Source organism: Punica granatum, chromosome 3 (assembly GCF_007655135.1).
Source record: "Punica granatum isolate Tunisia-2019 chromosome 3, ASM765513v2, whole genome shotgun sequence".
NCBI classification, from domain to species: Eukaryota; Viridiplantae; Streptophyta; class Magnoliopsida; order Myrtales; family Lythraceae; genus Punica; species Punica granatum.
In genome coordinates, this window is record NC_045129.1 from 31,586,770 (window position 1) to 31,604,308 (window position 17,539).

General features: G+C 38.7%; 2 protein-coding genes across 5 annotated transcripts; both read left to right on the plus strand.

The window, feature by feature from the left end:
- Positions 1-4,460: 4,460 nt before the first annotated feature.
- Positions 4,461-12,712, plus strand: LOC116199225 (vacuolar protein sorting-associated protein 41 homolog). Of its 2 annotated transcripts, none has more exons than XM_031529510.1 (19): positions 4,461-4,902; positions 5,315-5,584; positions 5,675-5,854; positions 5,995-6,255; positions 6,636-6,771; positions 6,863-6,953; positions 7,803-7,905; positions 8,486-8,589; positions 8,663-8,756; positions 9,564-9,719; positions 9,879-9,941; positions 10,113-10,178; positions 10,498-10,698; positions 10,857-10,934; positions 11,016-11,135; positions 11,239-11,319; positions 11,404-11,489; positions 11,784-11,865; positions 11,961-12,712. In XM_031529510.1, exons 1-19 carry the CDS (start codon positions 4,624-4,626, stop codon positions 12,399-12,401), a joined length of 2,892 nt encoding a protein of 963 aa, XP_031385370.1. In that variant the 5' UTR covers positions 4,461-4,623; the 3' UTR covers positions 12,402-12,712. The 2 variants fall into 2 exon arrangements, with proteins under 2 accessions (XP_031385370.1, XP_031385371.1); XM_031529511.1 differs by having other exon boundaries at positions 6,639-6,771.
- Positions 12,713-13,697: 985 nt separating this feature from the next.
- LOC116199226 lies at positions 13,698-16,764 on the plus strand. 3 transcript variants are annotated; one of them, XM_031529513.1, is made up of 8 exons: positions 13,698-13,914; positions 14,014-14,189; positions 14,279-14,319; positions 14,414-14,477; positions 14,881-15,069; positions 15,256-15,327; positions 15,996-16,174; positions 16,287-16,764. In XM_031529513.1, the coding sequence occupies exons 1-8, from the start codon at positions 13,710-13,712 to the stop codon at positions 16,372-16,374; spliced, it is 1,014 nt and encodes a 337-aa protein (XP_031385373.1). In that variant the 5' UTR covers positions 13,698-13,709; the 3' UTR covers positions 16,375-16,764. The 3 variants fall into 3 exon arrangements, with proteins under 3 accessions (XP_031385373.1, XP_031385372.1, XP_031385374.1); XM_031529512.1 differs by having other exon boundaries at positions 13,707-13,914; positions 16,257-16,764; XM_031529514.1 differs by lacking the exon at positions 13,698-13,914 and having other exon boundaries at positions 14,089-14,189; positions 14,409-14,477; positions 16,257-16,764.
- Positions 16,765-17,539: the final 775 nt, after the last annotated feature.

Consider the following 17,539-nt stretch of genomic DNA (forward strand, 5'->3'; position numbering starts at 1 on the left):
CATCAATGGGGGCCCCGACTTTGTACGTTAATTGCCTCTTTATGCTATTGTTCACTCATTATAGAACAAAATAAATGATGAAAATGAAAAACCATGACCATTGCATCATCACAGTATACCCTATTCAACATAGGAAAAAAGAAAATGGGGACGGGATGGAGTGGGTTTGTTTGGGTTCTTTTTTCTTTCTATTGTTAATTTAATACTATAATTGAAATCGGTTCGGTCAGGCCCCATTGGGTTGCATTTCTAAAAATCGATACAGGAACCGAGAACTGAAATTGCATAGCAAGCTCACCCAGATTTCCTAACCGGGGTTTTGGGTGTCAAGTTTCGCGGGTCGGTTTGGCTCGAGTTTCCAATTTTTGGGTTTTGGGGCTTTTCCTTTGGGAACAAAAAAAAGTTATTTTTACTCCTCAACCTCTACTTTTCATTGTAATCCGAAACCTTCTTTCTTATTTGATCTTGTCCTCAATGTTCCTCGTTTTGTTCACTTTTGTCCTACCTTCTTAAATTATCTTAATATATTAAAACTGTTGTTCCATCATGAGTGAAGGAAGAGCTGCCAAGTATCCCATCTCCCACTTCCATTGATACATGTGAGAAGCAGGCAAACATAAAAACTTAGTTGGAGTGGCATGAAATTATATACGTTTTCCAACTTACATTGGGTCGAACCTCTCTGCACCCTTATGATCTTTATTTTTTTTCTTTTTTGTTTTTTACTCTTCTCTTTCCTATTTTTGACTTTTTCCTACAAACTTTGAATGTTTTCCACATTTACTCCCCTTTTAATTACTTCTCATATCTTCCAAAGAATTTTAATATTAATATATCACGGCTACATATATATTTAACTAATTCCTTTCGCACTTAGGGATTGGTGGAGTGAAGTCCGAACCAAAGTTAGAAAATAAAAGAAAAGGACATTACATATTTTGCAAAAGTGGGGTAGTAACATTTCTATACTCATGTATTTATTTCCTTGAAAATGATACTGCGCACAACTTTCTATGTATAAAATACGTGGATAAAGAAAGGATGAATTTAGTGCTATTGGAGTGTTATCATACTTTTCAATTGTGATGTTTTGGGTTCTAATAGATCCCGCATTTATTTCTTCTATCATTTTCCATTTTATTTTGGAAAAAATATTATCATTAAATCCTTCTCTTTTAAATTTTAAAACATCATAAGTAATAAATTTATAAGGTCTCGACTAACCAATAAAAAATATGAATAATTTAATAAGATGGTTAGTTTCATTAAATTTATTGATAAACTCATGTCTTTTTATATTATAAACTAATAACATCGAGCTAAATTTTTGTTCCAAGATTTACATTAGGTACTTTATATACAACGTAGGTACTTGGCAAGAATAGTATAGTAAGATAATGTAATTCGAGAAGTAACAATATTACAATAATAATAATAATAATAATAATAATAATAATACAAAAACTTATCGGAAAAAAGTAATGATACAAATATATGTATAATATCCCTATATTAAAACCGATTGCCATAGCGAAGCGCGCCTTTGCCTCTAGTTCTATCAAATATAAGGGATTTTAAATTTTCTATAAATAAAATTAATTTTCAAAATTTAAAAATAACACCAAGAAGACTGCTGACAAACGCAATTGGGAAGGAGAGAGGGGAGGGGGTAGTCACTGGCAAAGGTCACCCCTAAGAATATTTTGTCAATCCAAGGGGAGGGTGAGTCACCAACGGCCGACAACCTCGGTGGATGGGTGACCGCTGCCGACTCCTCCCCTTCCAACTAAAGAATTGTGTTTGTCCCCTTAATTTTTTAATCAATTTTCATTTTAAGTAATTATTTTTTACAGTAAATTGAAAAGCTATTAATATTGGCAACGATGGTAGGACGAAAATGAACAAAATTAGAAACAATGAGGATAAAATCGAACAAGAAAAAAGATTTAGGAACGAGAATGAAAAAGTAGGTAAAGACTGAGGACTAAAATGGCTTTTTCTCTTTTTTTTCCTACTTGCAACACGTCCCACTTAGGCTTGATTGCTCGGCAACCGAAGCCCAGACCAATTCCATGCCATGCATCGGCCCAGATATCGGGCTTGGGCCCACCGACTTTGGAAAGCTATTAGATGAGGTGAGGAAGCAATGATTGATTAGGAAAAAGAGGAAAAACTTTTCCGCGACATGCCGGGCCGTCCTAGTTGTGAGTTGTGATGAGAGAACTGGCCGTCCATGGGACCAAAATACATACATATGTATATATAATCCATTTTTTAAATTTAATTAGTTTTGTTTCATTTTGTTCCGTAATATCATCTGTAATTTTCACATAAAATTCACGGAAAAATTATTTTCACCAGAAGATATATACTGTAATTGATAGTATAAGCAGGAAAAATTACTTGAATGATACAAAACCTTTTAAGTTGTAACGCGGATGCTACAAAATCTTTTTTCTGTAACAATTTCATACAAAAAGAATCAAATTGTTTCAATCAAGTACAATCCGTCAATTTCCGTCGACGCCGTTAAGAATTTCTGACGTGGCACGTGACGTGGCAAGCCTTATGACACGTGGTTGGATGCCGTTAAGAATATCTGATGTGGCACGTGACGTGGCAAGTCTTATGACACGTGACTGAAAACTTTTAACATGATATAACAAATAAGTACAAAACCTTATTAATATGTAATAAATTGGTACAAAACTTTATTAAGATGTAACAAATGGATACAAAACTTTATTAAGATGTAACAAAATGATACAAAACGTTTTGTATGATGTAACAAATTGATACAAATAGCGGAACAAAGGACAACTACACCTAATTAAAATAATAAAAGAGGAGATCCGTATTGAATGGTGTTGATCTATGTATATCCAACGATGGGAAGACCCGTATTACGATAATATAGAGTCATATTACCATGAGAGAAAAAAAAATATGGTAGTATGAATTTGCATCATAAATTTTGATCCATCTGGATTTTTGGAGAAGCACATAAGTTCGAAAGAAAATATTGGAAGAGAAAATAAAAGGAAGATTTTTCATTCCAAAAATTTCTGACCTGGCATGCCGAGGAGCATCGCTTGAGAATTTTGTGATTTTTCATGACGAGATCGTTACATGCCACGTCACATCGCTTTCGAACTTATGTACTTCTCTCAAAATCCAGAGGGGCCAAAATTTATGATGCAAATTCATACTATTATATATTTTTTCGCTCATGGTAATATGACTCCATATTATCGTAATACGGGTCTTCCCATTGTTTGATATGCATAGATCTCGCAGCACCATTCAACGCGGATCTCCCCTTTTATTATTTTATTTAGGTGTAGCTGTCCTTAATTTCGCTATTTGTATCAATTTGTTACATCATACAAAATGTTTTATATCATTTCGTTACATCTTAATAAAGTTTTGTACCAATTTGTTACATATTAATAAGGTTTGTACCTATTTGTTACATCATGTTAAAAGTTTTCAGTCACGTGTCATAAGACTTGCCACGTCAGATATTCTTAACGGCATCCAACCACGTGTCATAAGGCTTGCCACGTCATGTGCCACGTCATAAATTCTTAACGGCGTCAATGGAAATTGACAGATTGTACTTGATTGAAACAATTTGATACTTTTTGTATCAAATTATTACAAAAAAAAAGATTTAGTACCGTCTGCATTACAACTTAAAAGGTTTTATCTCATTCAAGTAATTTTCCCGGTATAAGCACTAGCACTTGTTAGATAGGGTTATCGTTCCGCATTAATATGAATGGACTGCACTCGTCATCTAAGTAAGTGATCATAGGTCAAAGTAATTTATAATAGATTGACATATATCGCAATTATAAGTAGTAGATAATCGATAGATTGTGAATAATTCTAGCAATGTTTCTACTTTTTGTAGGGCACGCTAGTTTTAGAGTTATCATTTAACTCTATCCCACCCCACTCCACTCCATTTAACTCCACTTATTTTCAATTCATCGATACAATTATTATTTTTCCATTTTTATTCAATTTTTTTTAATTATTCAATTTAATTTTTAATATTAAATTCTCTCAAATATTTATTACTTTTTTCCCGATTCAACAATACAATCATTACTTTCTCTTAATTATTCTTAACGCAATTCTAGTCGACTCTATCCCCAAATAAGCCATTAAAAATGAAATATAGAAAACTGAACTGATAACAGTATGGCCGGGAATGATCCGCATAAGTATGACGACTATATATCATTTAAAATTCAAATAAAATAAAAAGCATAAGAAGACAGAAAAAAAAAATTGAGATAAAAAAGTGACCAAAAAATAAAAAAAAATAATTCGACGACAACGTATGAAACAGGTGACTGAGGTGGCACTCCTATCAGTAGTCGTCATCGTCTCCCCCACTCCTCTCCTTCTCTCTTTGTTGTCTTGCAAATAAATATATTTCCATTCCAACCTTTCAATCAACCGTTAATTCAATTCAATCGATAATAACTCTCTCCCCCCAAATTCCCCAAATAAGTCCTTTCTTCCCTCCCCCGACGCCATAATCAGATCTCCCTCTCTCTCTATCGCGGGGGTTCGATAGCTCTCTCGAGCTCTTCAGCTGCGCAACCAACCATGCAGATGGCTCCCCTCCCGTCGGAGAACGGCATAGACGGTGACGACGAGCGGGAAGACGAGGAGGAGGAAGAGGAAGAGGAAGAGGAAGAAGAAGAGGAGGAGGAGGAGGAGGAGGAAGAAGAAGAGGAGCCGAGGCTCAAGTACCAGAGAATGGGAGGCAGCATACCTTCCCTGCTCTCCAACGACGCCGCCTCCTGTATTGCCGTTGCCGAGCGCATGATCGCGCTCGGCACTCACGACGGCACCGTCCACATCCTCGATTTCCTTGGCAATCAGGTGCGTCCTCTCCATGTTCTTAGGCTGCTCCAATGTCGTGTCCAGCTTAATTGCGTGGATTCGGTTGCTTGCCGAGCTGATTGGATCTGAATTTGCGTCGTACTTTGTGGTTTTCGCTTTGCTTGCTCTGGTTGATTGAGAAATTTGATGTGATCGAGCTGAGATTGAAAAAGGCTGAGCTTGTAAAGCAATTGGGGAAGAAGCTTACTGCTGGCTTTTTTCGTCTAAGATTGATCAGTGACATCACTGCTTTGAACTCTAATTCATTACGTATTGTGTTGTCCTGTTCGCGCTGTCATGTCACTTTCGTTCTTAGTGCTAGGCTTCCACTCTGCAAGTGCAACAGTTTATGGCTATAATAATGTTTGGGACTTGACGTAGTTTTTGAACTTCTACTAAATTCTATGTGCAGGTGAAAGAATTTGCCGCTCATTCTGCCACTGTCAACGATCTTAGCTTCGACATAGAAGGCGAGTACATCGGGAGCTGTTCTGATGATGGGTCTGTAGTGATAAACGGCCTTTTCATTGAGGAGCGGATGAAGTTTGATTATCATCGACCTATGAAAGCTATTGCTTTGGACCCTGAATATTCCAGAAAAGCATCTCGACGATTTGTGACTGGTGGTTTGGCTGGCCATTTGGATTTTAACTCGAAGAAATGGCTAGGGTATCGGGACCAGGTTTATACTCATTATTATGACCACTGGTTTTTGAATGGATGGATTTTACTGTTTGCGCCGGGGTCACTAAATGTTTCCTTCGATTTGCAGGTTTTACATTCTGGTGAAGGTCCAATACATACGGTGAAGTGGAGGACTAGTTTAATTGCTTGGGCCAATGATGCTGGTGTCAAAGTTTATGATACGGCAAACGATCAGCGTATCACATTTATCGAAAGACCGAGAGGAAGCCCAAGGCCGGAGCTTCTCCTCCCACATTTAGTTTGGCAGGTAATCTGAAGATAAATATGATATATTGCTGAAAGTGCAATGCCACAGCTTTTATTCTGTTTTTTCAGTTTCAAAGGCTACCTTTCTTTCTCCCCATATTTCTTAAGTTTCTCGGTCATTCTCACCATTATCTCATTCAGGATGACACACTGTTGGTCATTGGCTGGGGTACATCTGTGAAAATTGCATCCATTAGGACCAATACACAGAATGGGGCCAATGGGACCTACAGCCGCATTCCTGTCTCCAGCATGAACCAGGTGGATATCGTGGCATCGTTTCAAACAAGCTATTACATTTCAGGAATTGCTCCCTTTGGTGACTCTTTGGTTGTTCTAGCTTACATTCCTGGTGAAGAAGATGGGGAGAAGGACTTCAGCAGTAGCCTCCCATCTAGGCAGGTATTACATTGATTTGCAATATTTAATCTTGGTTGTCTAGAAAGCTCTCTAGTATCTAATATTTTTAAGTTTTTTTGCTTCAACGAAGAAGTTAAAGTACAAGTAGATAGTTCACATTAACTATAGGAACTTGTACTTTTTACCTGCTGAGCTAGATAACAACAATTTCCACTTAATATCACGCTTTTTTTCTTTTGCCATTTCTTCCTATGTGTAGCTCTCTATTGGTTGATTGTTTTTTTACCTTCATCCATTTTCTCCTAGTAGAAAAAGAGAAACCATGTTTTATAATAGTTATTAAAGGGACTAAAATTCCTTCAGATTCTTAATTTGAACTTGTAAAATGTGTATATTGTTAATATGGGAGAATGTGTTAAAAGCAGGGAAATGCACAGAGGCCGGAGGTGCGTGTAGTAACTTGGAACAATGATGAACTTGCTACAGATGCGCTTCCTGTGCTTGGTTTTGAGCATTACAAGGCAAAGGATTATTCGCTTGCTCATGCTCCTTTTTCAGGTTACATTCGCATGATTGGAACTGTTTAGAAATACAAGTAATTGAATTCGAAGTGCTTCAATGATTTAAGGTGGTTCTAATTTTGGAGCAGGTAGCAGTTATGCTGGGGGCCAGTGGGCTGCTGGTGATGAGCCACTGTACTATATTGTATCTCCCAAAGATGTAGTTATTGCAAAACCAAGGTCAGTGTTGGTTAGGAGGATCTTTTAGATTCTAAGAAGTACTCAGGGTCAGTTTCTTACATATTGTTGTTAAACAGAGGCTTTATTATTATCCAATTGTTGTCTGACCCGCAGTAGCGACAATCAGGAACACTACTTTTCTAATATGATTATCGCCATTTTCCGGGGCATTGACTTCAGTCTCAATTAGACAGACCTCGACCCAGTAAAGCTCGAAAAAGCAGGAAAGAACAAAAAAAGGGAAAGGACAACCAAATGAAATCGCTAGCAGCAGAGGGCAGTGTCTATATATAGTAGAGCTCGCTTACCAGACGAAACTAGGCCTAAGGCTGGAGTGGGAGAGAAAGGAGACCCCGAGAGCTGCAATAGTAATTAGTATTGGAGCACCAGCCCCTTATCGAGACAACAGAGCATACATTGACTATGGCAAGAACATTTGGTCTGCGATCCTTCCTCAAAGAAAGGAGAAGAAGCTATCGAACAGTGTCTTATAGAAATATAAATAACATCTCCAAAAAAAAAAAAAGTCAATCAACGAAGCCAGTAAGGACGGTATTGACAAAATTCACAGTGAAAAAATCAAATATTATTTGTGTTCCAGGGAGTAGGCAGCATGACACTTATCATAGAGAGGTCTATCATAGATCTGAGATTATGATTGAATAAACATATTGGTCAACAAATTCAGTGGTTTTCTTTTTGTTGACATTTAGTGGTGCGGTCGGTTTAAGTATCACTTTTGTTTGATTTTGAGAGTTCTTGTTATGCAATCAGTGCTGATGGCATTTCTTCACAAGTTCATTGTGTGAGGTCAGAGAAGTTCATAACTCTATAACTTGTGTTTGTCAGGGATGCTGAAGATCATATCTCATGGCTACTTCAACATGGCTGGCATGAAAAAGCTTTAGCAGCAGTTGAAGCTGGGCAAGGACGAAGTGAACTCCTCGATGAGGTATCTGCAACTTCTATTGCGGTGTGTTCATGAGAGAGGAAATAACCCGTTAGTACCATCATCAGTGAAATCTATTTTCACCATTCAAAAATGATGATGGAGTTATAATAATGACGATGTTGGCAGTCTATTCTCAGTTTAATATTTCCTCATTGTTTGCTTGGATGCGGATTGCTGAGGGGATGTGGAAGTTGTTCTTCCTGATCATTTTTGATATATTAGATTTCTTGGCATTGGCATCCATTGAGAGGTCTAGATGGTGTATTCAGCTGTCCTGCTCTGTGCATTTAGTTGGCATTCGCTTTTCAAAATAAAATTTATCTTGCTTTTCATTTCTGTTGATGGTTATTGGATATGGTGCTCTTTGAATTTAGCATGCATCAGCTTCTTGAGTAATCTTTATGTCATTATTTGTTTGTCTTTCAATTCCCTTTGCCTATTCACTTAGCAAGACAGAATTCTTTTCCAGTTTCATAATTTACATTGTAATTTTTTCATGCTCTCGAGTCTCTCTCAAACTATAGATATTATTAGTGTGCTATGTATAATGACTTGCTGTGATGACTCTCAACGTGCATAGGTGGGATCTAGGTATCTCGATCACTTAATTGTGGAAAGGAAATATGCTGAAGCGGCTTCCTTGTGTCCCAAATTGTTGCGTGGATCTGCTTCTGCATGGGAGAGGTATGTGACACCATTTATCATATTTAGTCTCCACAGTTCTTATTAATAAATTGCAATGGGTTGTGTCTCACAGATGGGTTTTCCACTTTGCTCATCTCCGTCAGCTCCCGGTGCTAGTTCCGTACATACCAACAGAAAACCCAAGATTGCGTGATACAGCATATGAGGTTCGTTTGAGCTGAATATTAGCTCTGTTTCTTTTTTCTAAAGAAATTACAATTCCAAGAGGCTTCAATTTGTAAAATCAACCAAAAAAAAGGGGGGGGGGGGGGGGGGGGGGGGGGGGGGGGGGGGGGGGGGGGACTTATAACCTCAAATATAGATAGGGAGATGCTAAGTCATAGATATACACATTTATCAAATGGTAAATAGAAGGCTTCCTTAAACCATAAACAAGCAAAAGAGACCCAGAATATAGAAAAAGCTGTAGAACAATGTAAGGAATCAATATCATCTAAGAAACCTGATACTCTATCTGTACCTTATACCAAAAATTACAATCCTGATCCAGTGCTTCATTATCAACCCTTCATCAATCTCATTCTCCTAAAAAGCTCCTTTGTTTCTCTTCGCCAAATAATCCAGAACTTCAGGAGAAGTGTCATATTGATTGATTTCCTCTTCTCTCTAGCAGTACGAATACGGTGTTATTCCAGAAGTCTCCTCTCCATAGTGCTAACTGACTACCAGTTCATTCTTCTCGAGGCCAGCGCAACAATCATATGTGGATGCTATTATGCATAATACCTGTGATTTTGCAAATTGGAGCTGCCAAATTGGCTGCAGTTATTGACACAAAGGCAAAAATTCTCTTGGAATAAAAAAGATTTTTTACTACTATTTCAGAAACAGTTATCTCATTTGCCAACTTAATAGTGAGATTCCAGGTCGCTATTCTTAGCTTTCCCCCATTGAAGTAATATCTTTTAGTGAGAAATCAGTATTTGAGATTTGTGGTGTTTATTTTGGTACAGGTTGCTCTTGTGGCTTTGGCAACAAATCCATCTTTTCACAAGGAGCTACTATCGACTGTGAAATCTTGGCCTTCAACTATTTATTCTGCCTTGCCTGTGATCTCAGCCATTGAACCACAACTCAATACTTCATCAATGACTGACGCTCTAAAAGAGGTAAGCTGTTAATTTTGTGCTAAACACTACTTCCAGTGTCAAATGCTTATAATGGTGATTATTAATATTTCCATTGAGTTTTTTTTTTGTTCTTTTCTTTTCTTTTCTTTTCTTTTCTTTTCCCCTTGTAACAAAATTGGGAATTATCTTCTGTTGCAGGCTCTAGCGGAGTTGTATGTAATTGATGGGCAATATGAGAAAGCCTTTTCTCTATATGCTGATGTAAGTGTATCAATTGCATGTTTCTTCATGACCTCATGTGTAGACATGCAAAATCACCCTCACAATAATATTATGAGAAGATGCTTAAAGAGAAATTTATCATTTGCTCATCTTTGTGGTAACTTTCAGAGTTATTTTCCATTTTTTTATTGTTATTTGTCTTATGTTCAGCTTATGAAGCCTGATATTTTCGATTTCATCGAGAAACATGACTTGCAAGATGCCATCCGTGAGAAGGTATGGAATTTTGATATTATAGGCTTTATAGTCCTATTCTTCTTAGACTTTTAAGTTTCAAGATGCATGTCTTGGAACTCTTATGCTCTACTTTTTGATATTTAATAACTTTGGTTAACATTATAAAACTTTCTTAAGCAAAGTGACCAATGAACTATTGTCAACAATTTAGCAGTTTTTTCCTCATGCAGGATGTAGGTTGCTATATATGTGTGCATTGCGAAAACTTCAGCATTACTAACAACTTTTGAATTTTATGATTCATCTCTTTGATAGTCATCTTTCTTTACCTGACCCCTAATCGAACTCATTCATGCAGGTCGTGCAATTGATGATGCTTGACCCTAAGCGTGCAGTCCCCTTGTTTATCCAAAACAGGGACTTGATTACTCCATCTGAAGTTGTTTTGCAACTTATGAGTGCTCAAGATAAGTGCGACTCGAGATATTTCTTGCATTTGTATTTACATGTACTATTTGAAGTAAACCCACATGCTGGAAGAGATTTCCAAGACATGCAGGTAAGCTTAGATGCAAAGTTCCTTATTCTATCTATATGATAAGAAAATTTCTCTTTTCCTTTCCAGTTAGTATTTTGCATCAACTTAACCTCATGCGTCTATCTTCTGACAAACTATTGACATATCTTCTCCCCTCACCCTGGTATTTGTTACGATAGGTGGAGCTTTATGCGGACTGTGATCCAAAGATGCTTCTTCCTTTTCTCCGGAGCAGTCAGCACTATACACTTGAGAAGGTTGGGGCTCTCCATTGCATTCGCCAATTAATGTTCTCTAATTGTATTTCAACCAATTTATTCCTCAAATGTCTATTTCAGGCTTATGACATTTGCGTCAAAAGAGATCTTGTAAAGGAACAGGTTTTCATTCTTGGAAGGATGGGAAATTCAAAACAAGCCCTTGCTGTGATAATAAATAATTTGGGAGACATAGAAGAGGCAAGTATATACTTGAGCTTATAAGCTATAAGCTTTTGTTTGGTCTGTTAGTCCATCGAGATTTCTCATCATAACCTTGACACTCGTATTTTGACTATGACAGGCAGTTGAATTCGTGACAATGCAACACGATGATGACCTATGGGAAGAATTGATTAAACAATGTCTAAACAAACCCGAGATGGTATGATGAAACTTGCCCTCTAGGATGGAGTATGGCTGCAATACTTGGAAGTTAACTGATATGCTATTTTTGCACTACTTGCAGGTTGGAATGCTGCTAGAGCACACTGTTGGGAATCTCGATCCCCTTTACATCGTAAATATGGTTCCAAATGGCCTAGAGATACCCAAGTGAGTTTGATATTATAAATTCTTCTACTTTTAGTGGCTTTATTCAGTAATAATGTATCGTGTTATGAATCGAGTTTCCGATATTCCATAGGATTTGAACTTCTGGCCGATTATTTATACCATCTATTAGCTGTCTTATGGATGATGTTTCCAGTGTACAAGTTAGGTGGTTATAGTTACGGGAGCACCTTCCTTTTATATATATATATATATATATTAAATGTATGTGGAAACTCTCTTTCTCCTCCTTGGCGTTTTCATCATTTCGTTGTTTTTTCCCCCCCTCCCCTTTAGGCTAAGAGATCGTCTTGTTAAAATCATCACCGACTACAGGACCGAGACATCTCTCAGACATGGATGCAATGATATTCTGAAGGTAACTTAGTTGTAATTACAACCAGTAACTTCCTGCTGTTTTTTGGGACTTGGAAATTTATGCTTGACGTTCTCATTTTAAATAAAATCCGACAGGCCGATTGTGTGAACCTCCTGGTTAAATACTACAAAGAGGCTAGACATGGCGTGTACTTGAGCAGCGAAGAGGGGGAAGCTCGGGCAAAGAGAGACGACCACAGGGCCTCTTCTCAGGACACCGTAAAACCATTGACACTCAAGAACAGTGAGGTCAAGTCAAGGACTCGAGGACCTGCGAGATGCTGCATCTGTTTCGATCCGTTCTCTATACAGGGCTTGTCAGTGGTAGTCTTCTTCTGCTGCCATGCATATCACGAGGCTTGCCTGTTGGATTCTTTGTATACAATTGACAGCAAGAAGGGAAGCAAAGATGGTTCTTCCCAGAGGACGATGTCAGATTACGGGTATGATGACGGTAATGATGAGGAAGATGAGGATGAAGATGAGTCTGCTACCAATCGTATGCGGTGTATTTTGTGCACCACGGCTGCTAGTTGAGTTTTGGCTGTGGGTGTGTATTTCCGGCTTTGATTGTTATTGTTTGGGGGTTTCCGGGTTTTCTTTGGGTCATAATATTTTTGGTGTGCAGTAGTCTTTTTATTTTCCCTCCTTTTTCTCTGAGTTTAATGTTAACTATCATCGTTATTATTGTATCATAGTATATATATATATATATATATATATATATGGGGAAAAGTATAGAAATCCCTTGTGGGTTTGATTTTGTGACAAATTGGATCTTGTGATTTTTTGAGAACTGTGACTCATTTCGTGAGATATAATGAACATCACCGTTAATTTTTTCGTCACTTTTAATCTTTAAACTTTTCTTTTTATCATTATTAGCTTCAAATTTTCAACTTTTTTTTCAATTTGGTCTTAAAATTTAGGATGAAAAAGGGGAAGGGGTCGGGGTTGTCGGTCGGCGACCTCGATCCCACCACTGAGTGGCATGCACCCACAGAGGATGTCGACGATCATAGAGGTGGGGTTCGGGCCATAGATTGGCGATCCAGTTCCCGAATCGATCGGGATCTCGAGTTTGAGATCGCGGTCGATTTAGGGGTTAGGGTTACCAATCGGAGGTCCAGACCCTACCCTTGAGGTTTTCGATGTTCTCTGTGGGTATCGACAACCTTGGTTGTGGGATCGGGGTCGTCGATCGGAGGTCCAAGCCCTTTCCCCCTTCTTTTTTTTTCGAATTTTAAGAGCAAATTACAAAAAAATTTAAAAGTTTGAGGGTAATGACGATTAAAAAAAAAGTTTAAGAATTAAAAGTAATGAAAAAATTAATTGTAAGGTTCATTTATGTCTTAGGAAATGAATTATATAATGTTATTTGTACTTACAAAAATCACATGCTCCTATTTATCTCAAGTTCAAACTATAAAGAGTATTTGTACCGGAGGTGTCCGCAACCATTTATCTCAACCTCAAACTATAAAGAGTATTTGTAGCGGAGGTGTTCGCGGGGTGCGTGGCAGGTTAAATTTGTTTTAACTCATACACGGACATTCTAATAGGTTTGGAAGACCGACAGGTGATTGTTTCTGTCAAATGGAATTTGTGAAAATTATGTTTGTAACGTGTAGAGTACCTTCCACCGGTGTTTCCACAATCAATTGAAGTTGAACACAATTCATCAGCTATGACGCGGAAAATGACATTCGAATCGGCACTTGCGAGGTAAAAGTATATTCAGGATTTAACATCGTAATCTAAGTGCTCCGATTGTTTTCCTTTCCCTTCCATCTGATTTTTACTAATGACTTTCAGCAGATTATATTCTTCAGCATTTGTCGCCGCATGCAAAATACGCCAACCTTCCGGGGCGGGCGTGTTATATGGGTCGGGTCCATCTTACCAATGACTTCGTGTCGGGTCGACGATTCTTCTGCGAACGACAGCCGTGCTGTTTGTTTACCGGAGCTCAAGCCACAAGCTCGCGTCCTCCTCAGCCTTCTCTCGTCGCCGCCGTTGGTTCTTGCGGCGGTTGCAGTCGACACCGAAGGTGAGAACTCCGACCGGAGAGTTTCGACGAGAATTCGGCCAACTTGAGTTGAAGTCATTGCCGTGATTGCACTGATCCCCGGCTCGTGTCTATCTGCAGTTGACAGAGAGGGAGAGATGTTGAGGTTGAACCGGTTGGTGCAGCGGAGCTGTTCGAGCACCAGAGCTTCGATCCTCACCAGCCACCTGTCGGTTTACGAAGAAGAGAAGCTCACTCCTCTTCCGTCCCGGCATTCTGCTCAAAGGACATCAAATCGTTTCTTGGACATCCACCAGGCAATTTCCCCGATTCCGCGGGACATTTTCTTATTCATTCACCCTTCGATTTCAATTTTCTGATGTGTCTCGATGGCAACACTGTGCAGCTTTTTAACAAAGAAGCGATCGAGAAAGAACGAGCTCGACTGTGAGTAGCCTAACATTCTCCGTGTCTTTGTTCCATGAGAAAACACAACAGAGCTGTGAGCTTACAATTGTGTAATGTATGCCGTTTAGCGCAGTAAAGATGAGATGAACAGAGGTTACTTTGCCGATATCTCGGAGTTCAAGCTACATGGTGGTAAGGTAGTCCAAATGGTCTCCCGTTCAAGTCCTGTGCTTTGTGCTTTATTCGATTCTTCCGAACATTTAAACTTTCTCGTCCTCATGTCATTGAACTCGAACCTCCATACCACTTCGCCATCTGTTCGAGTTTGACAAAGTTATGATTTAAAATGGATTTAATTAAAAGGTTCCATATTTTCAATGATGTATAATTTTCTTATCAAATTGCTCGCCTGAATAGTCAAAAATGTTAAGATGACGGACTCTGTTCCGTTTTACGAGGCACCATTTTCCGGTCATGTTATGAAGAACTGATCTTGGATTCCTTGTTTAAGTATACAGTGTGCGTGCCTGCATTAATTAATCGTGCATTTAGCCTTTTCTATAGGATTAGGCAATAAGTAATGGTTCCAATCCAATGCAGGTTGCAGCTGCGAACAAAATTATTATTCCGGCTATGGCAGCTAAGAAATTTCCTGATATAGAAGTCACCCGGTATGATAGAGGGAGCTTCAAGTTGCCTATAAGCTGCAAAGGGAATATGGCTGATGCCAACACGCCAACTGTCCCCAAAGTGTCTTTGGTCTGTTTATCATTCCGGGCGAACTCTCAGGTCTGCAATTTGGAGATGCATTCTAAAGTTTTGATATGGTAGACTTGCTTAAAGACATCAGCTCTCTCTAGATCCTTAAGAAAAAGCATTTTCATGCTTAAACAGCGCTCAGTTTTTTGATGAATGTATTGATGCCTGAATTTCTAATCCGCTGGTTTATTATGCCTTTTCTTGTTTCATTTACAGCCAATGGTTGATTCGTGGACTGTACCTTTCGCGAATGCTTTTAATGACCCAGAAAACGTACATCTTTATGAGGTAGCGAAACAATATCCTTTCTCATTACATCTCAAGGGATTACTTTCCAGCTTCCATTTGCAGTTTCTGCTATCATTGCACTCGCCTCGATCTAGATTCTGTAGTCCTGCTCTTATCGTGGTGATGATAAATCCTACATATTTAAACAAAGAAATTCATGTTCCATCTACCTGAGAGCTTCACATATTGTGATGTTTCCTATACACGGACAGAAGTTTATATATGCAACATTTTGGTGTAGAAGTAATTGCAATAGGGAGAGCACATACACCTTGAGCATTAGTTAGATGTTGTAGAATGCTCATGAATTTTCAGTATATTTGGGCTATCTCATATGATTGCAGTCCAAATAGAAAACTAACGATATTTGCTGAAAGAAAAGAAATTGGCACCATGTTAACATCTATTAAAAAGCTTCATTTAAGTACAGGATGATCATCTCACGCTGAGGTTTTTTGAGTTATTTACTGTTGATTACTGAAAAAAAACTAGGGATTAATGAGCCCATAACTTCTTTAGCTTGTAGTTTTCAACAAACTTCTGCATTTGAACTATACAGTAAGAGGGCTAAACCAATCACCATCTCCCTTGCTCTGTGGATTCTTTGCGCATTCCAGATTCACTGTTACATGATATATTCGTTTTTAACAAAAGCCACGAACTTTCAGGTGTCACTCATCGACCAGTGGTTATTATGTCTGAGACCAATTAAGTGGCTGCTTCTTCGGGTTGTGAGAAAAACAAAGCACGATGGAGGAAAAGATGCACTCGAGAGGCAGATTGTCTATTCTTTTGGTGACCACTACTACTTCAGAAAAGAGCTCAAGATTCTGAACCTTCTGACAGCGTAAGGGAACTCCCATTTTCCCTACTATGTTAATATGCCTGTAATTCTAGTCTTCCCTGAAAACCCTCACTTGGAACTGCAGGTATATATACCTGCTTGATAAATTCGGCAGAATCCGATGGCAAGGCTTTGGATTCGCATCAAAGGAGGAGTTATCGTCCCTTCTTTCTTGTGCATCCCTTCTTTTGAAAGAACAATGAGGTGACCAGGACAGTGTTGCTTCTGTACTCATTCTGCTGAAGTTCAAATTTTCCATCCAGAATAATGGGTAGCTAGACACATTTTTAGTTTTGCTGGAGCCGCAGTTTAGAGAGATTGAGAGAGAGAGAGAGAGAAGCAAGCCCTTTATCTGTCAACCTGGTTTGAAGCCAACCGATGCGGAGGATCTTTAGAATAGCTAGCTATCTTACCGATTCTAAGTTATCCCGACTTAGCGACAGAGATATAGATTCTTATGCTTCCTCCTTGAGAAGATTGGTACATTTTGGTCGCCCACTGAATGTTCACCCCTGACCTTTTCACGCAAGCAAAACCCAGCATTCGTAATCAAACTTCGTCACTTCGAATAAGATAACTGCTGTGCTCGTCTCTGTTAGCGGATTCGGACAATTCTCACACTGTGATTGAGTACTGCCAGAGAAAGTGAGGAAACTTCCTAAATATCTGCTTTTGTCTGTCATTCACTGGCACCCTAAACTCTTCTGAAACAGAATGAACTTGTTTTTGATTGATCGGAGAAAACTTTTTTGGTTTAAGTCATTTCCCGGGCATGTGTTTTTCAAAGCTAACAATAACATGACATTTGAATTTGGTCTTTTTTTCTCATCATTTATTTCGTCGACTCGAGTTTTCAGCTGAGACAAGTTTGGGCCCGACCTTGGATGTACCGGTCAGGGTAAAAATTTTTGAACATATGAAAACACGGAGTATACCGAAGAATGAAATTTTTCTCGCGCCTTAATCTTTTGGATGTAAATTCTCCGTTGCATCTCCCATCACATATACAAGAGTTGGGCACCTTGTACTGACGTGACAAGGTGTGCCCGACGTCACCATCGAACGGAGACTGGCTTCGTACTAAGTTTGCGTCATCGGGTGGACACCAATAAACCTTTTTGAGGATTCACAACAATTTCGATTTGCTAAATTTGGCCATGGACGCCGTGCCTAGCGCATTCATAATAACTAGCTTCAATCCAATAAGATCTCGATTCGAGACATTAAGGACATGAGAAAGTGCTGTCGCCACTGCAGTACCTATTTATTGGTTCTTGTACCTCTTTTCCTCGTAAAGTTAATGGATTTTCTCCCTACGCAAGGAATGTAGAGAACACCGTTATAGACAAAGATGGATCGAGAGGAGAC

What these genes read in the sequence shown, in the direction of transcription:
- LOC116199225 (XM_031529510.1), top strand. Translation starts at nt 4,624, where the DNA reads ATGCAGATGGCTCCCCTCCCGTCGGAGAACGGCATAGACGGTGACGAC. An exon ending in GAGATTTCCAAGACATGCAG is followed by an intron (nt 10,699 to 10,856) that starts GTAAGCTTAGAT and finishes TTGTTACGATAG; the next exon opens with GTGGAGCTTTATGCGGACTG. An exon ending in GTCTAAACAAACCCGAGATG is followed by an intron (nt 11,320 to 11,403) that starts GTATGATGAAAC and finishes CACTACTTGCAG; the next exon opens with GTTGGAATGCTGCTAGAGCA.
- LOC116199226 (XM_031529512.1), top strand. Translation starts at nt 13,710, where the DNA reads ATGCAAAATACGCCAACCTTCCGGGGCGGGCGTGTTATATGGGTCGGG. An exon ending in GAGAAAGAACGAGCTCGACT is followed by an intron (nt 14,320 to 14,413) that starts GTGAGTAGCCTA and finishes CGTTTAGCGCAG; the next exon opens with TAAAGATGAGATGAACAGAG. An exon ending in TCAAGCTACATGGTGGTAAG is followed by an intron (nt 14,478 to 14,880) that starts GTAGTCCAAATG and finishes AATCCAATGCAG; the next exon opens with GTTGCAGCTGCGAACAAAAT.